Raw genomic sequence first — 24,425 nt, 5'->3', positions numbered from 1 at the left:
ACCTCAGTGGCCTCCTCTGCTAAACCTAACTAAACAGTCTCTTGCTGCCCCAGCTTACACTGGCTCCCGCTGCTGCAGGAGCACATACAGGCGGCACGGATCCCACCCCCTTAGGTAAAGTCTCAAAAGGTCAGATGATAGAATTGGGACATAAGTGAACTGCTGCCTGGAAGCAGCCACCTCACATATACACCTCACATGCACACATGTACACTTCACATACACGCACAGCCCTCACTACCTCATCTCTCCCCAGTCTCCATAGACAGGTGACAAAAGCCAATTCTAGCATGTCATAATTGCAAGAGTTTCATCAAAAGGTTGATGGAACTTGGGGACTCAACAAGGGCTGAGTCATACATGTAGTCACCTGTTGGGAATGGCTGAGGGCATTTCCCCAAACCTGAATAGGATATATTAAATTGACTGTTTGCTGCCAGATCAGCTCAGGGCATCTTAATCTACATGTTATTGCCTCCTACTGGCCAAACACCTGAACAGCCGTAGGCTAATTCCCCCATTCTGACAATGTGTGTGTATACCCTTTGAAGTGTGTATCTCTGCCTCGCCTCAGGACAAATTGTGTTAATAAAAGGCATGGGGTCCTGCGATGAGAAAAACTTAGATCTTAGTTTCCTTTTAGCTAAGCTCCTCTGACCCCCAAATGCCTTTCCAAATTATCTTTCGCCTCTGGACTCCTATTCAATCTACGCACAGCCTTCTCCAGATTCCTGAGCCCTTCTAGATGCTGGAACAAGAACCCGGCAGAAGGTGCAGCGATAGACTCCCAGGAAGGACCTGCGGCCGAGAGCCATCCCCCGTGCTTCCGCTGTAGACTGTCCTAATGAACTCACACGGGTGGGCCCACAGACCCAGCTATCCCACCCTAGCAGCACTTCCCCTTCGTCTCGATAAGCACCTAATAAGCGCCTACTGCATGCTTGGCACTATGCTGGGTGACGAACACGTGGCCCCTGCCCTCATGCAACTCAGTCAAGTGAGGAAGGCAGAACACTAGCTGGGTAAGTGCAGCACAGCACGGGAAGAGCTGGTGGGGGGGCATGCTTAATGTCAGTGGGAGCCCAGTCTGCAGGGTCAAGAATGGTTTCCTGCCGAAACCAGTTTGGCTCAGTGGATAGAGCGTCGGCCTGCGGACTGAAAGGTCCCAGGTTCGATTCCGGTCAAGGGCATGTACCTTGGTTGCGGGCACATCCCCGGTGGGGAGTGTGCAGGAGGCAGCTGGTCGATGTTTCTCTCTCATCGATGTTTCTAACTCTCTATCTCTCTCCTTTCCTCTCTGTAAAAACTCAATAAAATATATATATATATAAAAAGAATGGTTTCCTGCAGGAGGAGATCGGGTAGCTGAGACTTGAAGGGTAAGCAGGAGTTAGTCAAGTGGGGGAGCATCACGGAAGAAGGAAGGAATGGCAATGCAGAGGGCCAGGGATGAAAATGGGTGTGGCACTATGCCTGTGGGCGATAAGTTAGACATAAGAGAAGAGAATAGGCTACAGAGGCACGTGTGCGTGTGGGGGGGAGTGGTGGAGGGGCTGAGTCTAGACGTGACCTTGTGGCAAATAAGAAACAGGGAAGGCTTTTATACAGGGTGGGACACTCATAGTCTGAATGTAAGAAGGATCCCTGTGGACACCTCAAGGAAAGTTGAGTAGGAGGGACACAGTGGGAACAAGGAGGCCAGTGGGGAAGTCAAGGCAGAAGTGAGGGCAGGAGATGATGGTAGTCTGGGCAGGGGTAGCAGAAGGGATGGAGAGGAGCAGATGGCCCAGAGGTGGTCAGGAGGTGCGATCAACCAACCTGGACACTCTGCTGCCCTAGCATGTTCTGGTAAGACGACCAGAGCACCCGGACGGAGGGCCGCCCTGAGCGCCTACCTACGGCTCCTCCCTGATGACAACTGTGGGGCAGCTAGACCCCATCCAAGCATCGGAGCCTCGCTGCTGGCCTGACACCCACAGAGACCTGGGCAGCTGTCCTCTGCTCCCGAGGACAGACAGGGCTATTTTGAAAACAGGCTGGGGACTCCCAGGCAGCTGCCAAGCATTCCCCCCCGGCCAAGTTAAGCTCGCCGGCCCCACTTCAAAGCCAGCACAGCATCTGTCCCCCACAGGCTCCGGAAAAGGAGGGGTCAGCGTGTTTGGCTCTTCACATGGCTTCTGTTCAAAGACAAGTTTTCTCAACATCCCCTCCACTGCCCCTGCCACACACATGCAGGCGTGCACCCCCTGTTGCACATACACACACACACACACACACACACACACACAAGTGTTTCACTGCCTGGGTCTAAGGAACATGTGAGGAATTTCTCATGAGATTCTGACACAGGAAAGTGTTTTACTTCCTTGGAGGGCTTTGGAGCTGATGGGGGGAGTGCAAAGTGGAGGGAGTAGGTCCCCATTCTCCACGCATACTGGCTAGACCAGGGGTCCTCAAACTACTGCCCCGCAGGCCACATGCAAATACAAATATTGTATTTGTTCCCGTTTTGTTTTCTTACTTCAAAATAAGATATGTGCAGTGTGCACAGGAATTTGTTCATAGGTTTTTTTTAAACTATAGTCCGGCCCTCCAACGGTCTGAGGGACAGTGAACTGGCCCCCTGTTTAAAAAGTTTGAGGACCCCTGGGCTAGACCCTCCCTTGGCCACATCTATTATACAACTGACGCTAGTACCCTAAAATCAAGGTCACCCAACATGAGGTCCAGGGCGCGGGACAGGAACCTAGGCTTCCTCTTGGCCACTACAATTCTACTAGGAGCAGAGCAGCAGTAGGTCCAGCTGAGTCCTCCCTCCTCTTGACCAGTGACAGGGGAGTGGTGGGGATATGGCAGCAAGCAGTTCTCTTTGAAAGATGTCAAATGGAAGCAAATCGCTTATGAACTAGAAATAGAAAAGTAACTTTATAATATGATGACATATATACAAAACTAACAGCCAACTGCATACTTAGTAGTGAAATACCAGAAGAATCTCCATAAGGATGCCTCTTATTTCAGTGCTCCACAAGTTCTGGGCAGCTCATGAAGGCATTGAAAACAAAAGAACTGTAAATATTAAGAAGACAACATTTTTCTAAGTTGCAGGTGATGCTACTATCTGAACAACCCAAGAGAATCAGCTGAAAACCAAAAGAGGAATAAGAAATAAGTTCAGTGACACGCTGTGACCTGCACAAGTCTCAGTTTCCACATGGGGAAGAGGAACATAAGGACACAGCCTGCTTAACAGACCTAAGCACTTAGGACAGGGCCTGCCACACTTAAGAACTCGGTCAATATTAGCTCTTACTATGAAATATGCAATCAACAGTTTAGCATGTAATCGCAAACTAATACAACAATGCAACCAGTAAAAATATAATAATGAAGAAACAAAATGAAGTGACAGTAGCAAGAAAACTACCGAGGAATAAACGTAAGAAGAAATATGCAGGGCTTTATGAAGACAATAGCAAGAGATATGAACCAATGAGGACACCCAGAAGGCTCTTGGATGAGAAGACTCGATATTGTAAAAAAAACCCACAAAAACCACTCTCCTCCTGTTCAGTCACGATCAGGAGCTCCGCAGGCCCCAGCCGGGCAGCACCTCCTAAAATCTCACCCACACACACCAGCTCCCAGCAGGTAAGCTGACGCTTCTCACGGTGCGCCTGCCCTGCCCCGTGTGCCCTTCTATCCTAGCAGCTGTGCTCTGCTCAGCTGACCTGGCTGTCCACATCGGCTCCTCAATATTCTTCCCCATTGGACCCAGAGACCCACAAGGTCACACCGTGTCCACAGCAGACTCATGCTGGACACTGGCCAAGACCAGCGGGCTAAGCGACAAACGGCCCCACGGTACCAGGACCCAAGAAGGACCTGCAGAGACACCTACTTTGGGTTTTGCGATCTCCTTGATCCTCTGGATTTCCTCGTCAGACATGACGTCGTAGTACCTGACGATGTGCGGGCTGTCCCACTCGTCCTCCTCTTTGAAGGGGGCGATGAGCAGCTGTGGCGTCCTGTTGCCATCGTGGTACCTGCAGAAAAGCCTCTTCTGCCTCTTGGGTGTCTGGGGAGCACAGAGCAACAGCCCCGAGCCGAGTGAGTCCTAAGCCCTGTCCCAGGCTGGCTGGCTGCAGACACTGGTCTCACACTGTGTCCAGCAGCGGCTCCCTCCCACCCCACCTCAGCTTGCTGGGCATAAAATGATGCCCCAAACATCAGGCAATGCTTCTTCTTTCCCAAGGTCTGTGGCAGAGGGTGACCCCTGACCTTTTTCACAGAGATGTGAGTAGGTTTAAAGAGGGAGCCTTTCCAGGAGGAAGGGCCGGGGGGAGCGAGGCAGTCAGGCCTGGAAAAGGCCAAGAGTGCCCACACCTGAGCCTCCCAGGGCTCTCAAGGCCAATGCTACCCGACACCAAATTCCAGCAACTGCTGAGTTCCAGCAACTGTCCTATCTCTACTACAGAGACCAGGACTTCCCTTGGGAACTGAGCAATGCCCACATGCAGGGTTTTTCCCAACAGAAACTGGGCAGGATGGGGTTGGGAGGGGAGCTCAGCAATAACTTAGAGGACTGAAAATCTACCTGAGATGTGAGGGGAGAAAGTCTCCTGTCCTGTATCTCAAAGAACGTCCACACGTCACCCTCAACAGATACTATAAAGAACTAGGGAAGATGCTGAGAAATAACCCACAGAGAAACGTCCTCCCCATATCTGCCCGTCCAGAGCCAAAGCCTGGTCCACGGCCTGGGCCGCTGGTCCACCCACGTGTCTCACCAGTTTGACGCCCTCCCCACGACAGAGGCTCTCGTAGACGTCCCTCTCGGGCAGGTAGTCCGCGGGCCTCTCGTAGATGCTGTCCTGGGGCGCTTGTCCAGCTTCTGTCTGATTTGATGCCATTTTTCCTCTTTCTTCCTCCAGCAACTGTTCAAAGTAACGCAGATTCCCTCCAGCTCGTTCATGGCTCGGGTCTAGAAAAGGCAAAGAACAAGAAGGAACAGGAAACCACAAACATCTGTTAGGTCATTTAGAGAAATTATTCTATAAGCAGTTTCTCTCCCAGCAGCTCACTCGCATGCAGCATCCTGCCTTCCACAGCACCTCATCAGGGTTCGCGAGTCAGAGCAGAAAATCCAGCAGATGTTCTCTCTGCTCTGGTCAGTGACGAAAAAGAAGCAACAAAGGGGGCACACTTGGCTGGCCACTGAGGGGGCTGTCTTCTCAGGCCTCCCAGGAGGTCCCAAGGACACAGGTCCAGAGTCCTGCCTCCTCTCCCGACCTGGCTGTGTGCCAGTGACATCTGTCCCCTAGAGCACACCCATCCCTGGTGACCACATCACGTGCTGGGCACAGCTAGAAGGCAGGCTGAAATACTGGCAAAGAGAGCAGCTACGTGACCCTGCCACAGCTTCAGCTTGTGGGCCTCACAGCACGAGGAGCACGCCTGGCAGGATTACTGTGCCCCTCCTCGGGCGAGGAAACTGAAGCCCAAAGGTCTCCTGACTCCCTGTCCAAGGCTCTTACTAACACGACAGAATCTACAAAGCTCTCTTCCCACATCAGTCTTGCTGGACACTCCTATGCTATGACATCAGACTCATGACAAGCATCAGCATAAGGAAGTCTTTGCTGGGCTGTGAAATTCCAGACTATGGTGTTCCCATATGTTACTAAAAGGATGCTTTCTTTAGTTAGTTAGTCCTCACCCCAGGATATGTTTTCCATTGATTTTTAGAGAGAGCAAAGGGAGAAAGGGAGCGGAAGAAGGGGGGAGGGGTGGCAGGGGGAGAAAGAGAAAAACTATGTGAGAGAGACACATTGATTGGTTGTCTCCTGCACATGCCCCAACTGGAGCCGGGGATCGAACCTGCAACCCAGGTACCAGGAATTGACCCTGTGACCCTTTGGTCTGTGGGCCAACCCTCTAACCACTAAGCCACATTGACCAGGGCAGTGCTTTTGATCTCCTTCAGTCCCATAGCACAAGACACATAAAACACTAATGCCATGGCAAGTCCACCAGTTAGACTCAGGGTCAGGTCATGGTCACTGCAGCAACCCTGGAGTATAGCTTACTCTCAAACTACAATGAAACCTCCATGATGCATAACAGCAGATGCACTGTGGGCCTCATAACACGAGGATTCCTAACATGCAGGAGGATTCCCCAAACAGAACTGAGTTGGTTAAGGAGCTAGCTGGTCGCTGGGCTGGGTCCAAAAACAGTAAGGAATTAGCCACTGCCAGTGGACAGGTCAGACTGGCTCAGTCCTAGGAGAATGGCCAGGTAGTGGCCAGCGGAGTAACCAGTCCTCCTGTCAGCTGCCCACCCGGACCTGACCTTCCCCTAACCTTCTCACCAAGGGAGAGCAGGCGGCGGGTGAGCTCCAGGGCGCGGCGCACGTCGCCCAACTGGAAGACAGCGTAGCTCAGGTAGTCCAGCACCTGGGCCTTGGTGGTGACGGCCTCCTCCCCAGCATCCAGCTGCTTCAGCACCTGCTCCATCCACAGCACCGTGTGGTAATAGTCCCCTTCATTGTAGGCTGAGCGGCCCATCCCAAAGCAGTCGTCTGCACTCATCACTGCCTCGTACTTGGTTCCTGCATCAGGACAGGCAAACAGTCAGGCACCAAAGAGCCTCTGTGTGAGGGAGAGAGATTGCTATGTCAGGGAAGCCTGGGCCGCTGGCCGGGGGCATCATCCCAGCAGAGCCTTACCAGGGCTTCAGACCACACACCTCAAAGGGCCATTGCTACAGTGAGCACAGCCAGGCTGGCTCTACCTTGGGTTGGGGTTCACAGCCAATCTCCTAGCCTCAGACTCCGCTTCTCCCCAGTGGGAAGGGGCCTTTGCTACAGCGGAGCCCAGGAAACCCACCAAGAAGTAGTTTTCAGGAGAGCATGAATGTCCTGTGAGCCACACACATGGTATCTGCTGGGCAGCTGGACGTGTGAGTTTGGAGAGTAAAATAAAATTAGTTGAATATAAAAAAACAGAACCTAGGTGGCATCTAAAGCCATGGATGAGGGTAACTGCTCCCAGGAAGAGTCTGAGGAAAGAGGAGAGAAGGTGGCTGAGACCAGAGCCCCAGGGAGCACCTATACACAAAGGACAGAGGAAGAATAACACTGGGAGGGACATAAGAGGTAAGAGCAAAAGAAGGAGCAGGAGCCATGAGAGACACCAACGGAGGCCAAGAGCCAAGGCTGCAGTGCCAGCTTTGGCCGTTAGGTGGCAGGGAACTTGCTGAGCATCATTTCAGCAGGTCCTGTGACCATAGGTCATCCACTGTGGGCTGAGCCCTGGAAAGTGACCATTAAAATAGTTTAAAATCAAGAAGATGTGGTGTGTTAGCCATGGGGAGATGCAGGCTTTAAGGTGGGGGCAAGGTGGGAGGGTCTGTGTGTTCAGAGAACAATGAAAGCAGGTCCTATGGAGAGCAAGAAGGAGCTGTGACCCACCCCACCCCCATCCCCCTGACCCCAGTCATGGAAAACAAGGAGCTTCCCTACAACCCAGTAAGTGGGACAGGGCTGACATGGAAGAGCTGCCTCTTAGTGGGCTCTTTCTGCCTGATGTCTCTGCACGGAATGAGGCCCCTGCTGCAACGGTTGGCTGCTTCAGAGACCAGAGCCTGCTCGCCCTGGTGGCTCAGGAACAACGTGGAATAGGAAGTTGGGGACAGTAAGTACAAGGTGGAGCTCGTAGGCAGGCCAGAGCCCCTGTGGTAGGGCAGGGGGCTCCTTGTGGCCCTGTCCACGCTCCACGGATCTCCACAGAGCTCCTCTGGCTCTGCAGGCCCAGGAACATGCATTGATGGAGGCTGTAACACAGCTGAGAGGGCTGGGGCTCTGGGTCAGGGACAGGGTGGGTTTCACTATGGCACCCACCTGCTGTGTGACTATGGACAAGTTACTTAGCCTCTGTGTCTTAGTCCTCTTATCTCGAAATAGAGATAATAGCATCAATTTTAGAGGATTTGTGCCAAGAATTCGGAGAAATTATGTATGAAGATATCTCCTATGATCCCTAGGATTATAATTATCTATAGCTTTTATCGACATGTCTCACAGATGCCAAGAATGGAATAAATGATTCACAGATACTCAGCATCTTCCCCAGAAGCCAACTCAAATATCTATTCCCTGCAAAGTGCTCCCTAGACAGTGCTCCCTGGAGTGCCAGCTGAGCTGACTGAGTGCTGAGGGCAATCAGACTTGGAGCCCTGCTGATGTGGGTAAAGGTGTTCCTTCAGAGGGCATGAGGTGAACAAAGGAGCTGAGTGGTGAGGAAACTTAGAACAGTCAAGGGCAAGGAGGCCAGAGAGATAAGGCCATGCAGGACCTCAAACACCACATGTAGGAGGAATTTAGGTTTAGCCCTGAATTGACCACGTGTAGGAGTGCGCTGGAGATACACAAGTCACAATGGTACTTCAACAATACAATTGAGAAAGAAGTGATCATGAGGCTGGAGTCAGGGCCTCCAAGTACAGAAGACATTAGGGAGGTGGAACCTACAGGCCTTAGGATTCTGGCTTTGGCAGCCAATGGATGGAGGTGCCTTTTTTTTTTTAATGGGAGAAAACTGGTTCTTTATTTATTTTTAATCTTTATTGTTGAAAGTATTACATATGTTCCCTTTTTTCCCCCATCAACCCTATCCAGCCCATCTCCACACACCACCCCAGGCCCTCACCACCCCACTGTCTGCATCTAAGGGTTATGCATATATGCATACAAGATCTTTGGTTGATTACCTCCCACCCACCTTCACTCTGAGATTCCACACTCTATTCCATGCTTCCATGTCTCTGGACCCACTCCACTCATCAGTTTATTTTGTTGATTAGATTCCACATATGAGTGAGATCATGTGATCCATGTCTTTCTCTGACTTATTTCACTTAGCATGATACTCTCTAGGTCTGGATGGAGGTGTTTTTGCTGAGATAAAGGGTGAGGGAGAGGGGTAGACAGCTGTAAGAAGGACAAGGATTTTAGTTTGGGACATGTGAATTTTGAGGAGCCCAGTGGGACATCCAAGTAGAGATGTCCCATAGGCATTTGTCTACACTGGCTGGAATCTCAGGAGACAAGCCTTGACAAGGAACACAGATCTGGATGTCATCCATGTACAGGTGATACTTCAACTGATGGAAACGGCTGGGCTCACTTGGGAAGGATGTAGGGAGGACACGAGGTAGGGCTGGAATTCTAGGGAATAACTCCCTCCACCTCTCACTCTAAGATGCAAATGGGTAGAAGGTAGAAGATCAATGCTTGGTGGCTCCCTCTTCTCATCAATCCTTCTCACAGGTGCCCTGAGCTGCCTTCTCCCTGGTCTCGTGGCCTGGGTGTCTAAGAAGAAGCCTATACCCCACCGTGCTGGTTCACAGACTTCTCAGTACTAGGGCTCTAGGCCTTGACCACGCAACAACAGAGAGCCTCTTTCTCCCACAAACCCTAATTCCTGTGCTCGTACCTCCTCCAGGGTCCCCCTGGGTGAGGTAGCATCCAAGGTTTAATGGAGTCTAACTGAATTCTGGGTTTATTGGCGTCTAACACCCCCAACCCCCTAGAAAAAGACCCAATATGTCTTCTTAAAAATATACTAGAGGCCCAGTGCACGAAATTTGTGCACAGATACAGTCCCTAGTGGCTGCCAGCTGCCGACTGGGGCCTCCCTTCCCCTGCTGCTGGCTGCTGGCTGGGGCCTTCCTTCATTCCGTGCCGCCCCCTGGTGGTCAGCATACATCATAGCAAGCGATCAAATTCCTGGTCAGTTGAACTCCCAAGGGGACACTTTGCATATTAGGCTTTTATATATATCCTATATATATAAAGGAGTTATATATATATAGGATAGATATATATCCTATATATATATAGGATATATATATATAGGCCGGGAGTTTGACCAGGGGGCAGGGCCGGCCCGCCAACCACTCGTGGCCCTTTCTCCCAGCCAGCCCTGCTCCCAGTGGGCACCCCACACCATGATCAGGGGCGGGGCCCTTTCCCCCAGCCAGCCCTGCTCCCAATGGGCCCCCACACCATGACTTCCCATATCCCCTCCCCCAAGCTGGCCCAACCTGATCATCCCTGATTGGGGCGGGCTGGCCAGACCACACCCATGCATGAATCCGTGTACTGGGAGGCCCGGTGCACAGATTCATGCACCACTATGAAACCGGCTCTCCAACATCCCTCAAGGGGTCTCAGATTGCAAGAGGGTGCAGGCCAGGCTGAGGAACCCCACTGGTGCATGATCAGGGCTGGGGAGGGACCACAGGAGGGCTCCGGGCATGTCCGGCCCAACTTGCCTAGTCCTGATCGGCTGGACCACAGCAGCAAGCTAACCTACCAGTCGGAGCATCTGCCCCATGGTGGTCAGTGCGCGTCATAGCTACTGGTCGAATGGTGAATGGTCAGACACTTTGCATATTAGGCTTTTATTATATAGGATTGGAGCAATCAGTGGGAAAGGAGCCTTGGGGAGGAAAAATGGGAGAGGGAGGGAGAGGGAGAGGGAGAGGGAGAGGGAGAGAGAAGACTATGACCATAGATGCCAAAAGAGAAAGGGCAGAGATCAGTGTCCCAAAATTCAAAGAAAGGGTGAATATCAGGCAATCGGTGTTTCACATGCTGCATAAACGTGAAAGAACATCATGCCTGAAAGCTGTCCTCTAGAGGGCTTTACAGGCTGACTGGCCACTGGTGACCTTACAGCTGCAGGATTGGCGGACAGGAGGGGGAGGGGAAGGCCAAACTTTGTGCGTTCAGGAGGGCATGGGAGTCAAGGAAGTGGAGAGAAACTAGATGTCTGTTCAGCAGCTTCACCAGGAGGGAAAAGAACTAGATCAGCAGTAGACACTCGGAAGGGCCTTGGATCCTGGGGGAAGATTTGTAAGATGAGCTAGAACAGAGCTGTGTGTGAGCTCAGGGGCAGGTAGAGCCCAGAGAGGTACACACAGAATGAAAGGGACAGAACTGCAACTGAGGGCACATAGGACACAGGGCTGGGAGTCACGAGATCAGTCTTGGGCAAGAAGAAATCAAAGGGAGGGGGCAGAAGTGGGTCTGGGCAGATCTGAGTGGTGGTCTAGGAGCAGGAGCCAAGGGGGCCTGAGCAGCAGCCTCAGCTTCCTCTGAGGTTCAGGAGAGGAACTGGCTAATACAGGGAGGAAGGCTGTGGGCCAGGGCTCTGGGGAGACAGCTTCCATGGGAAGGGGAGACTGGCACCAACTGGAAACCCAAGAGAGGCTCACCCCCAGAGGTGACAGTCCGCCTGGGGGGAGAGACCACAAGTGGGCAGTGACTCCAATCCTGCCCAGACACTGTAGCAGAATCACAGGCTGGACAGGCAAAGCCCAGAGTGGCGAGTTACCTGGGAGTTCCCCTTTGGAAATCGTGTCTGGGTCCAGCTTGTATGTGTCCTGAAGCCTCATCAGGGCCTTGGCGGCTCCCGTTTCGTCCTCGTCGGTGGGGAAGAACTGCCGCTGTACTGAGAGGTTGGCAATAAAACCTTCCAAATGAGAGTGAGAACAAGAAGTTACCCTTGATCTGGGGGCAGAATTCCACCTGGGACCAAAAAGGCACTCACTGGAGTGTCTCTGCAATTTCCCTGCCCCTCCATCAAAGGTTATTTCCCTTCCACCTCTTACAACCTCAGGACTCCAGCAGGTGGAAAACCCTTTGTGCTGACTCAGGGGTTGCAATTCTGCCTGTGACCTGAGAACTGGGAGGAGAACTCCAAAGCCATTTCTTCCCAGTCTCTTCCCCAAAGCAGCAGCATCCATAGCCACCTACTCTCACAGCCTCGGCTCAAACATCCACTCCTAGCCTTGCCTGGGGAAAGAAGCAGCAATGCTGTCTTCCTCATGACTGCACAGTCAGGGACACTACTTTATAATTTAGTAAAAAGAAAAAATACCCCCACCCTATCCCCCAAAAAGCCACACTGTCAACATGCCCCCTCATTTCAGGGGAAATAACTCTGAAAGGTGGAGGCGAAAAGAACCTATTGCTCTATGGGCCTATCTTGTCTCCTCCAGATAATGATAAGATTTTCCAAAGAAAACAGATGCTGATGGTGGGGGTGGGGCATGGAAAACAAGAATGGAGAGTGGGAGGTCACCCAAGCAGACAGGAGGTCATCCGAGCAGGTGATCATCTAAGCAGGTTTATTCTTCCACAGAGCAGAAGGAACAGTCAGTTCTGAGCTACAGGCCCAGGCTGGGAGGCAGGGGTCTGGGAAAGGCAGCCACAGCTTCTGGAAGCAGTGAGCTCACTGGGCACGGCTCCAGCCCAGCTGAGCTCACCAATCTCTCCCCAGAGGCCACCCTGCCTCCAGCCAAGCCCAACCCAGTCTGGCCACATGGACTGAAATGCCTCAGCCAGAGAAACAAGTAGAGTGAAGTGAAGCAGCATTCCCAACTCAGGGGGAAGAGGCAGAGTCCTGGAGGCTGAGTCCAGGGCTGGGAGGCAGGAGGGCCCACCCCACCATCTCCTGTTGAGAGGAAAATGTGAAAGCATAGGAAGTTCTATCACAGTGAAAGCAGGAAGCACAGTTAAAACTTTAAAGAAGTTCACAGACCTGCAAACAGGAATGAATCCTAAGAAAATGACCAAAGATGTACGTGCAAGACAGCTGATGATGTGGAAACAATGCCACGCCCACTGACTTGACCAGTTTACACAACACCAGTATAACACATGACTGCCCAGCCATGAAAATGATGTTTCAGAACATTTAATGGACAGATAGAGAAGCTGCAAAGTTCAGGAAAACTGTATAATCTTATGTCACAAATCCATCAAAAAATATGTTTCATATCTAAAAATATAAATGATAATGCCCTTTGTAATACTTTAAGCAATAAAAAAATAAAATAAAAATATATATAAATGAAGGGGGGAAAAGTTAAAAAACAAAAGATATGAATGGGAATGAATTTAGATGAGGCTTGAGCTGGCCCCATCACCCAGCCACCTGACTCACTTCTGTTAACTCATTTGGTCCCTCAGAGCAAGTGAGCTTGCATCCCTGATACATATGTATGGCTCCCCTTTTTTTTTTTTTAAAGTATATGCATGTGTAAAAAAACTGGAATTTGAGTGCTTATCACTAGGCAATTGGATTAAGAAATATAATTTCCTTATGTGATTGTTTGTGTATTTTCCAACTTTTTATAAAAATGTATTACTAAAGTATAATTAGAAAAAAAAAATCCTACCCAAAAAGAGAAGTGAAAACACTAGGGAAAGGCAAGAACTGATTACTAGTACATATTCAAAAACAAAGACACCCAATTGCCAGATCCCACAGAGGTGAAGAGAGTCGTGAGGTGACAGGGCACATGTTCACACACTGCACATGCCCACCCACACCCAGTCCCAGGACACGTTCAGACACACACTCCCCAGGCGCGAGCATAGGAACATGCCGGCTCACCCAAGCACCTGCTCACGGCCCCTCACCTGCAGCGGAGTCCTGCAGGACCAGGTCCTCCAGCGTGGACCACTCTGTGTTCAGCCTCTTTACCAGTTTGTAGGCATTCACAGGGTGGGCCAGGTAGCCCTCGGGGTCAGCAGCAGACTTGCTGGTCAGGGCTTCCATTTTGCTGGCCCAGCTGTGGAACCAGAGGAAAAGGAAGACTAACACACCCACCCACATGGGCCTTGACCTGTGGTAATTTTCCTGGTAAGATTTAGGACGCTTTCATCAAGAGGCAATAAAAAATGAATACAGCCCAGCCACTGTGGCTCAATGGTTGAGCATTGAGCTATGAACCAAGAGGTCGCAGTTTGATTCCCAGCCAGGGCACATGCCTGGGTTGCAGGCTGATCCCCAGTAGGGGGCGTGCAGGAGACAGCCGATCGGTGTCTCTCATCATTGATGTTTTTTTTTCTCTCCCTCCCCCCCCCTTCTTTCCTCTCTGAAATCAATAAAAAATATGTATATATTTTTAAATGAAACCTAGCTGATTTGACTCAATGGATAGAGCATCAACCTGCGGACTGAAGGGTCCCAGGTTCAATTCCAGTCAAGGGCATGTACCTAGGTTGTCAGTTGCAGGCTCCATCCCCGGCCCCAGTTGGGACGCGTGAGGGAGGCAACTAATCGATGTGTCTCTCTCACATCGATGTTTCTCTCTCTGTCTCTCCCCCTCTCTTCCACTGTCTCTAAAAATCAATGGAAAAACATCCCCCAGTGAGGATTAACAACAACAACAAAAATAAATGCATAACTCCCCACGATCCTTCGAGCCCCTTAATCTAGATAAGATCTGGGACCCTGACATATACAAAGAGACTCTTAAACAGAAAGGAAAAAGCAGAGTCCTCAGCCCACTAGAGCCACCCTGGAGGACTCCATGAAGTCACTGCCTGGCCAGCCACACAGTGTACTCGATGGCTTCCTCTTATGGGCACCCCCTGGGGGGCAGGAGGGCTGACTCAGGTAGGTGTGGGGCCTTGGGACATTGGACACCTCTTAATCTTGGAGAGCTTGGCTTCCTCCACAAGGATGTACTCCTTCAGAGACTGCACCAGGTCCTTCTCTGCGTAAATCAGGTCTGTCATGTGCCCTGTGAGGGAGAGGAGAAAGGGCCAGTGAGAAACGGGTGAGAGGTGTCCAGCCCCCTTCCTGGGGCATAGAACATCCTCACAGAGGCAAGTCCCTGGGCCACGAGCAGGTCAGCTCTCACGGGGACCTGGAGTTAAAGGGGATCTAGGCCCTCACATGGTCCTGGCCCCCAGCTTCAGGAAGAGAAGTGAGGCCCCAAGGGGATGTGAGGTAAGTGCACTGGGGGTGCCTTAGGGGAGAAACCCCAAATCTCATTCGTTCACCATCACACAGATGGGTCATGTCACTGGAGCCTGGACATCCTGGAGGCTTCATCACATGGAAACAAGCTCTGAGTCTTTAGGCCAGAAGAAGAACTGGATCCACCAGCCACAGAATGTTCTCTGCTCAGAACCATCCTCTGGTCTGGGAGGAAGACAGGAAGGCCAGGCAGCCCAGGAGGAGCCTACGCTTCCCAGGGAGGAGGCCCGGCTGAGACAGCTGACTCCCAGGCAACCAGGTCGTCAGGGCCTCAGAGGGGAACTGGCAACTCTGCGAGTGCCACTCTCCCTAGAACTTGTCGAAACCAGTGGGTGAGGCCATCTCACCCTGGCACTTGAGCCAAATATTGCTCAGGTAGGTGGTAGTCTTGTGGGCACATACCGATAGAGGTGAAGAATTCAGCCTGCACACAGCCCAGGACGCCAAACCAGGCCACCAGCAATACGGGCACCTGGAGTTTCATGGTCACAAAGGGGAGTGTCTGTAAGGTATTTGGTGACAGGCACTGGATCAACAGTAAAAAAAAAAAAGAAAGAAATTAGGTGAGGAGACACCTACACATGTGCACTGCACACACACACACATTCAAACATGCAAATACCCTGACCTAGCACACGGAAGCTAAGGATACTCAGGACCATCGGGAGGTAAACCAGGGTCACATGCCCTTGGGAGAGACTCTGCCCTCTTGGCTCCTGGCAGCCACCGGCGATATGGGAAAGCTAACCCGCATGGGGCACCGCCACCTCTGGTCCTAACAATCTGCAAGTCTGAGATTCTGGCCCACACCTTCTTGTCTCGCAGACTGCTCATCTATTTCCGTCTTTCCTTCCGACTCACGCACCAAGACAGCGCGCCAGGTGCTGGGGACCCAAATATAACACGCAGCCCCCGCCCTTAGAAGACTGACATCAGAGAAGAGGCAATGACAGAAACTGACAGACTATGACTCCAGGGACCCACACCCACAATGAAGCGTATGGCTGAGGGCTGGCCAGAAGAGGAATAAAAACTGACCCCTGCCCGTCTGTACCTGGCCACAGCGAGAGCAGTCTGGGAGCAGGCACTCTGGGCAGACACTGCTCTTCCTGTAGTGAGGCTCCGTGGCCGGTGCTGTCCTCACTGGCAAGGCACCATTCACAAATATTTACTAAAGACTCACATATGCCAGGCACTGAACGAGGCACACTGGATACAAAAACAAATCAGCCACAGAGGACCGAAACCCCAGGCTGTGCTGGGCTGTGCTGCTGATGGGTAAGAGGCCAGCTGCTACCTCCTCATCAGCCTAGAAGAGCCAGCCCAGCTCTGAAGGCAGCAGGCACAACCTGAGCAAGCCCCTCTGGCAGTGGACCCGAATACACAACTGAGCCATTTTGAGCTCAGCCACGCAGCCCCGGGCATGATGGAGGACCAGCACCCGTCTGAGCCCAGCACTGCCAGTCCCTCCTCTTCCTGCTCTATTTCGGCCAAGCCCCACAGGAAATTTACTTAAAGCAAACAAGGAAAATAAAGAAGACACAAATGCTCCCTTGCCCTGCCCTACCCTAGCCAGTTGCTCAGTGGTTAGATCGTCTACACATTCCTCACCTCACCTTTTCAGAAGAAATTTTGGTCTAAGGCACGTACCTGGGTTGCAGGCTTGATCCCCAGCACTGTTTGGGGCACATGCAGGAGGCAACCAATCAATGTGCCTCTCTCACATCGATGTTTCTCTTTCTCTGTCTCTCCCCGCTTCCACTCTCTCTAAAAATCAATAGAAAAAATATCCTCTGGTAAAGATTCACAACAACAAAAAATGCTTCCCCCCAAAATGTTAGTTTATCACACCCACCATTCCTCACCTCACCTTTTCAGAAGAAATTCCAATCCACTACAGTTCCAGGCTAGGCTCCAAGAGGCTCAACCACAACCCCCACCCCCAAAATGGGTTCTCATATCAGAAAGAGGAGAGAAAAAGTAAGTGGCGTCATTTGTTCATGTCCCTGCCCAGTGTCTACAGAGCCAGCAGCACGCCCATCAGTGCCCTACATGTTGGGGGCCCAGATATACACGGGACCAGAGCTCTCAGCCCAGAATCTGCTGTCGGGTAGGGAGTACTATGCTAAGGGGTGCATCATGGAGTGAGGGCAGAAGAGGAAAGCAAATCACAGAGAGAAGGGGAGTGAGACTGGCTAGCTCTGAGGTGGGGTCCGGGTCCTCCCTGTTGCAGCCACAGGTCTGCACCCAGGCTTGCCGTACTGCATCTCCGCCCAGGATTCCAGAAGGCCTTTCTTGTTGCTTACACAAGTCCTTTCCACAGGCGTGGTGTCTGTTCCTTATCTCTCAAGAGGCTTGACTAGCCCAGGAGAGCACGTCCTATATGTTTGTAGTAGACCAGACCAGACACGGTTGGAAGTGGGGGACCCCAGCGCTTCTCCCCTGTGTGTTGCCAGTTGCACAAATTCAAGGGAGGGAGAAGCTCCTTCACTCCTTTCAAGCCACCCTGGTGACACTGTCCACGGTTCGTGCCTTACAGACATAGGAAGAAGCACCCAGGTTCCTTCATTATGTAAATACCAGCTGTCATTTCCCTGGAATGTGTTGCCTGGCTTAGACGGAGCCCATCCACAAATCCCAGCCTGGAGGCAGAGCTCCAAAGAATATCAGATAGGGTTCTGGGAAATGGCTTCCCAAGAGCGAGCAAAGTCCTGCTCTGATGGAGGAGGGGGACAACGACTCTGCTGGCCCAGTGAGCGAGACACCCCCAAGGAGCCCCCAAACTGCCACAATCAACACTGCCACCGCAGGCATGGGTGCCCTGGAGCCCCATCATTCTCCTGGTCTTAGGCCGCTGAACACTGAAGGCTTTGTACAAAACGGGTCAGGCTGGGAGGAAGCAACATCCAAGATCGGCTGTGTCCCACAGTGTGGGCAAGGCCACCCACCCACATGCCAGCCCATCCCACTCAGACCTGTACTCAGAGCTTACTTGGGACAGAGTAGGCAGGAGTTTGTGTGTCTGCCCTATGCCCCCACAAAGTGTCCAGGGCTGCTGGAAGCCCTCCCAGGTGCCCTCAGAAATCCATGTTGGCCTGGAAATGGGCAATGTGAAACCTCTTTTTATGAAAAACGAAGTGGCACTGAGCCAGAACAGAAAACCAATACTGAGTTTTATTTGAGCTGCATCCCGAGTTTAGAACCATGTCTGGCCCATATCAGGCACTCAACAAGTAATACTTGACTGCAGATTTGTTCAAGTTAGGAAAACTACCACAACAGAAAACTGTGCATTTCTTCCCTACAGTGGATTGCTGTGGATTGCATAAGAATGGATACCATATGCATATTAACATGGAGTGAAGATCAAAGCATACTGTTAAGTGAGAAAAGCAGGCTCCCAAACATATGTACTCTATGCTCTCATTTTACAAGGAAAAATGTATTTATATACGTGTGTATATGCATATATAAATTTATGCATACACATACATACGCAAGAAGAAAATCATAAACCTAGTTGTATCTTGGAGAAATACTTTTATCTTCCTCTTTATGCTTATTTGTATTACCTAAACTTTCTACAAGGAGCTCTAGGGAAATCTGGAACATATTTTCTGATATGCTTAAAATGAAAAGAAAACAAAGCAGGCCCGCTCCAACGGACTCCAGAGCAGCCTGGCAGCCCAAGTTTGGACCCCCACAGGGAGGTACTCCAAATCCTGCCAACACCTAAGTGACAGTGATCCACCCACCAGATGACTGGCACTGCTTGTAAGCACAAGGCAATTCCAAGACATACAATCAGAGTCCCCAACAAGCCCTCTCTTTGGAAAGGACATTTACAACCTGGCCAAATGGCCGTGGAAAGATGTTTCCAGCTGCAAACCAGCAGCGAGCGTCCTTAGCTTCTCCCCTTACCTCATCAGGCAAAAACCTCTGCCAAGCTCCCAGCTGCAGCCCAAATGCAACAGCTTGCCTTCTAACAATATATTTAACAGCCTAGAGACAGAACATGGGTTTGCTGAGAACAGGGCTTGCTTGGCAATGAACAAGAGGCTGCCTGCCTCTGTAAAGGAGCCAAACCTGCCTGAACAGGGCTCCCCCCAGCGGCTCTGCCTCCCAACTCCAGGATGGAAAAGTCAAGAGGACAGGCGTGCTCAACCTAGACTTGTGCAGAGGTCCCGCAGGCCCCGCCAGGCCCACGAGCTGCTGTCACTGGCACCCCAGGGAAGGATGGGAGGCACCTACTCTCCTTACCTGATGTCATGCCTCAGTCATCACCTGGCCTGAGCCATCCCCAAATCCCTCCTGCTGCCCCGCTGGCCCCGGCCTGCACTGCTTTCTCATCTCATCTGGCCTCCCACCCACCTCTGCTCTACAAAGCAGCCAGCATGACTTACTGCAGCCCCTCCTTTGGTCTGTCTCGCTAAGAACCCTCTCCAATGCCCTCAGGATAAAGCCTAAACTCCTCAGCTGTAAGAGCCTTTTGAACTCTGCGTGACTCGGCCCCACTGCCTTCTCCAGCCCCATCTCATGACTCCAGGTTTCATACCTTCAACTACCACCTCACAAGAAAAATACTGTCCTTCACGGAGAACCTAATGAAGGCTAGGTGTTCATCTCTATCTATCTTTACACTCTCTCTGTCCCGTCCGTGAACACGTAGATGCGTACTTCCCCCTTGGGAACCATCAACACCACAGTCTCCTACTTTAGTAAACAGGGAACGAAGCAGCAGAGAAGGCTGTAAAAATCGACCTGCAAAAGCCCAGTTGGTTATTCAGTCACTATCTTGGCAGAGACTTAGCAGGTGAGACTAACTCCCAGGAAGGAACTCCACACAAGCACACAATCCACATGCCACTGATTTGGATGCACCCGACGTACTGTCTCAAACTCTCTTGGCCTCACCTAGCTCCTGGACCACTGACTCGCCTCAGACCAAGTGGAGGAGACTGTCGGGCTCCAAATCTCTGGCTCTCCCCACTACTTTGGGACTCCAGTGACACGCCACATCCACCTTCCCCATGGCTGCTGGAGGGCCTGGCAGTGCACCCCAGGAGCAGAGGGAGGTAACTCCTCATGAGGCAGCTCTGACCAGTGAAGGGCAGAAGACAGAGGAGGTCAGCAGATGAATTTCCTCTCAGGGCCTCCACTGTGAAACTGTTCTGCCACATGGACTTTCTGTAGAGCTCGCCCAGAGATGGCCCACAGGGCTAAACAACTGGTGCTGCTCTGTGCAGACTGGGCAGCTTGCTAAAGCGCCATCCTGAATTTGCTTCCCATCCATCTCTGCCTCAGTTGCCTTTCCCTCACTCTTGCTGCCCTGCAAGTGCACCTTCCAATAAAGCAGTGGTTCTCAATCTTCTGGCCCTTTAAATACAGTTCCTCATGTTGTGACACAACCATAAAATTATTTTCGTTGCTACTTCATAACTGTAATGTTGCTACTGTTATGAATCGTAATGTAAATATCTGCTATGCAGGATGGTTTAGGCGACCCCTGTGAAAGGGTCATTCAACCGCCAAAGAGGTCACGTCAAAGGGTTGAGAACCGCTGCAATAAAGCATTCAGCACTTAAGCTCTGCCTCAAGCTGGTTTCTGGGAACTAGGCTAAGATAACCACTATATTTATTTCCAAAAACCTTTCATTTCTACCTTCAAACCTCACCCAAATCTTGTAAACAAGATTATCATCTCCATTTCAGCTATCGATATATATAAAAGCCCAGCGACCCTTATGGCAGAACGACCAAAATGATCGGTCGTTATGATAGGCACTGACCACCAGGGGGCAGATGTTCAACGCAGGAGCTGCCCCCTGGTGGTCAGTGCATTCCCACAGCAGGAGCACTGCTCAGCCAGAAGCCAGCGCAGCAGCCAGGGCGGGAGCCTCTCCCACCTCCATGGCAATGCTAAGGAGCCGTGAGCCAAGCAGTAACGAGTGAGCAGGGAGGCAGTGAGGAGCAAGCAGGTGGGCAGTTAGGAGCCAGCAGGTAGGCAGTTAGGAGTGAGGGGTCCAGGATTGTGAGAGAGTGCAGGCCGGGCTGAGGGACCTCTCCCGCCCCCCATGCATGAATTTCGTGCATCGGGCCTCTAGAAGATAGATAACTGAGGCTAAGCATTTCCTGCACATCTGGCATGCTACAGAAAATCACTGGCAGAGCTGAGACTCAAACCCAAAACATACTTTCCACTAAATACTGCTGCCATTCAATCCCCATCAGTAACATCTGTTGGCTTACAGCACAAGGTCCTCCCAAAAACGAGAGCCACACTTTGCCTGGCACAGCTGGCCTGCTCTGGTCAAGGACTTTATTGTGACCCACAATGCAACTTCATGACATCCCTGGTAGGTCCTTCCAAAAGGCAGACAGTGACATGGACCCCAAAGAGAGGAACATGGTGCCCTGAGTGCAGGTGATAGACACCCCTTCCCTAGACACCCATCACAAATGACCAGCCAGCCCAGCTCAGGGCAAGGCAGTATAGTCCAGTAGGCAGGCACACCCACCCTGGGGCTGTCCAGTAGACAGCCCGAGCTAAACCTCAGCTCCCCCATGACTTCCTGGCTATGTGACCACAATGCTATGGGTCTCTGAGCCTCAAGTTTCCCATCTATATAATGGTGATAATATTAGGACCTACATTTCATAGGGCTATTGTGAGGATTGAATGAGATGACAGAGGTCGGTGGGCAGCCCAGCAGCACAAGGCACAATTTATACCAGTCATCAGCATGAAGAGTACTGCAGGAACATCAGTGGACCTGAATCAGCCAGCTGTCCAGCTGATCCCTAGAGAGGAAGAAGGTCCAGTCTAGGGAACAGTGAAGATGAAAACAAGGCAAAAATTGGGCAATCTCCAGGTCCCAGGAGTACTAAAAAAGAAGAAACAGTTGTTCAGGAAAGAGGGAGTTAGAGGGAATTAGGGGGAGTTAGGGAGTTGTGGCTCTCTCACAATCCAGGACCCCTCACTAACTAGCCAACATGGAATAGCCCTGGAACTGGTCAATTACTGGCTCTATATCTCACCAAGGAAGGGAAGTTCTCTGGCAAAAGGTAGGGCACTGGACCAATACTGTCTTCCTAAGAGCCTTAGGAGTACCCTAATTAAGTTAATAACAATGTACCTACCTATATAGTTTAAGTTTAAAAAACGTGGCTCTCAAAAGAAATTTCAATCACTGCTGATATTTGGCTCTGTTGACTAATGAGTTTGCCGACCACTGCTCTTGGAGCTCATGTATTTCTATGCCTCTGACTTGCTCACTCCAAGTTCCTACAAGTACAGGGCCTAAGGATCTTGGTCACACCCTGGCCCTCAGGAGTTCTAGGTACAAAAACAGGCTATATTCTAGCAAGTACGTGCTGAAAGGGTTAGAGCAGAGGCTGCTCTGTGATCAGGTTCAGACAGATTCTACCTGAGCCGGAGTACTCACTACCCAGACACTTAACTTAATCCTCTGCGTTGCAGTGATACCACTTAAAAACTCTCTCCCACAGCTCCAAGAAGTCTAGGCTATATTTTTCATTCCCCTCTGCTCTTTCTAAGAATAAAAACTCTATCCCTCATTCCACGTCCCCAGCACAAACCCAAGGCCACAGGAGCCACCAGCCAGCCCTCTCTGCTCCAGGACAGGCTGGTGTCCCAGCCTGGAGCACTTCAAAAGTCCAAATTGCTAGATTTGAGCAACTTTCTGGGTCCAGCTGCACGTGCCTGCATCACAGCATTTCCTGCCAACCTCCATCTGCATAAGATTAAATTCTTGACAGATCCCAGGATCCAGGGACACACCCACCAGCCCAAGCACACTATCAGCCAACGTGGCCACAGATGGGCCTCAGACCCTCCCAATAATGGAGGAGGGCAGAGTCAAAAAGCGAGGTCCTCTCAGGAAATGAGTAGATCCCAGATTCCCTCACCCCACTCATTCCTCAGGGCTGCACCCTCGCAGCCTCTCCTTCTGATGAGCGCTCGCGTCTGGGCTCCTCCCCTGGCACAGGGCCAGCTGCCAGCGTGAAGCAACAATCTCAGAGAGATTATGAGCTACCCATGGGCAAGAATACTGCTGCCACCTCCTCCTGCTCCACCCTCTTTCCGGCCCCAGGCGTGTTCTAAGCAGAAGCCAGGCACACAGGATGTCCTCAAGGAATAAACAGAGATCGGCTATGGCCAGGCTGAACCAGCAAAGTAAATACTCTCCTGGGCATCCCATTTCAGAGCCTGCGACAGGGCAGAAGGGCCTATCAGAAGCCACAGACTAGGCATCACCACGTCTGCTGGCTGAGCCCTACGGTGGCCCAGCATGACAGCATCTCTGGGATGAGGCCCCCAGCCAGCTCACTCCATCCTTGCTACGTGGCTTCCTTGGCAGGCCCACAGAGTGGACACGATTGGCCGTCTGAGAATGAGGAGGCACTACAAGAAAAGGATTCAGAGCCCAACGATCTGGTGAGCAGAAGAGGTGAAAGAAGCAGCTGAGCCCTGAGGCCCCGAACCACAGTGAGAGCACTGCACTCTGGACACTTCAGGATTAGTTTAAGCACAAGCCAAAGGAAATCTTGGTCCATTTCTTAGAGAACTAAACTATGGAATCTGTTGCCCCGGATGTGACATGGGCAGAGAAGAAGCAACAGCTTGCAAGAACATTCTATAAGTGCTGAGGTGAACAGGGGATCTCTGCAAACCCTGAGACACTTGAGAACGCCCTACGCTACAGAGTGACATTCCCCATCCCCTGTTCTCAGGGCCAGGATCTCCTGCAGGAGGGCTGAGGCTGCCGGGCTTCAGATGGTTTCCATCAAGAAACACAAGGCCCAAGGTGTCCCTCTCCAGCAGAGGACACAGATCTCCGCCTTGGAAGGGACTCTGCTGTTCTCCAGCATCTTAAAGATGTCCGATTAGCATGCAGAGGCCAGGGCCCACCCGTTGTCCTGGTCCACCCTCCTGCTGCAAGGGCTCGCTGAGCACCCTCCAAGGCTCAGTGCGAGACACTGTCCCCTCACTTGAGGCTCTTGTGCACGGGTCCATGGGCAGCTACCTCCAAGTGTCTTTTCGCCCATCACCTTGCTGGGGGCTGCTCCCTCACACAGGCTGCTCCTCTGTCCAGGTTATCCTATGGGATATTCAGCTTCATCTGACCACTCCAGTGAATAAGTTACCTCCTCCAGGAAGCCCTCTGACCCGAAGCATCGTGTCCTCTACCAACTACCGGCAGCCGGGGCTCCCTCCAGCACAGCACTCACCACCCTGCGCTGGGCCTGGACTTCCCCGTCTTCCAGTCCAGCTGGTCGGTTCCCTGGGCTAGCAGCGCCTTACAGTGTCCGACAGGGAAGGGTCCGTCTGTTGAGCTCAGCAGTTATCACAGGTTTCCGCAGCTGTTGAGGGAAAACATTCGAAAGGGATGTCTGGAGGGGGCAGAAAACACACAACTTTCTCACACCACCGCCCGTCTTTCGATGAGCACCAAGCCGGCGGTCAGGGCACAGGCTGCAGCCTTTGCCCTCTGCAGGGAGGAAGGTGGCCCTCACCAGCCAGGAGCGGCCCCTCGGGGACCAACCTCAGGCAGCCTCGGC

At 51.7% G+C, this 24,425-nt stretch overlaps 1 protein-coding gene across 4 annotated transcripts in view; it reads right to left on the bottom strand.

Annotated features, from left to right (window-relative positions):
* Positions 1-24,405, bottom strand: part of P4HA2 (prolyl 4-hydroxylase subunit alpha 2) — a 35,936-nt gene extending 11,531 nt beyond the window's left edge. For 2 of the 4 annotated variants that reach the window (XM_006759159.2, XM_006759157.2), the window contains exons 1-9: positions 24,381-24,405; positions 24,096-24,227; positions 15,246-15,369; positions 14,508-14,604; positions 13,496-13,647; positions 11,403-11,540; positions 6,374-6,613; positions 4,791-4,984; positions 3,902-4,078 (exon numbers count right to left, since the gene is read on the bottom strand). In XM_006759159.2, the coding sequence (XP_006759222.1) occupies positions 3,902-4,078; positions 4,791-4,984; positions 6,374-6,613; positions 11,403-11,540; positions 13,496-13,647; positions 14,508-14,604; positions 15,246-15,327 (1,080 nt within the window). In that variant the 5' untranslated portion in view covers positions 15,328-15,369; positions 24,096-24,227; positions 24,381-24,405. Of the gene's footprint in view, positions 1-3,901; positions 4,079-4,790; positions 4,985-6,373; positions 6,614-11,402; positions 11,541-13,495; positions 13,648-14,507; positions 14,605-15,245; positions 15,370-21,495; positions 21,667-24,095; positions 24,228-24,380 lie in introns of those variants that run through there. The other 2 variants (XM_006759158.2, XM_006759160.2) reach the window with 2 other exon arrangements.
* Positions 24,406-24,425: the final 20 nt, after the last annotated feature.

The sequence above is a fragment of the Myotis davidii genome, unplaced genomic scaffold (genome assembly GCF_000327345.1).
Source record: "Myotis davidii unplaced genomic scaffold, ASM32734v1 scaffold456, whole genome shotgun sequence".
Lineage (NCBI taxonomy): Eukaryota > Metazoa > Chordata > Mammalia > Chiroptera > Vespertilionidae > Myotis > Myotis davidii.
This window is presented reverse-complemented; position numbering and strand designations above follow the sequence as displayed.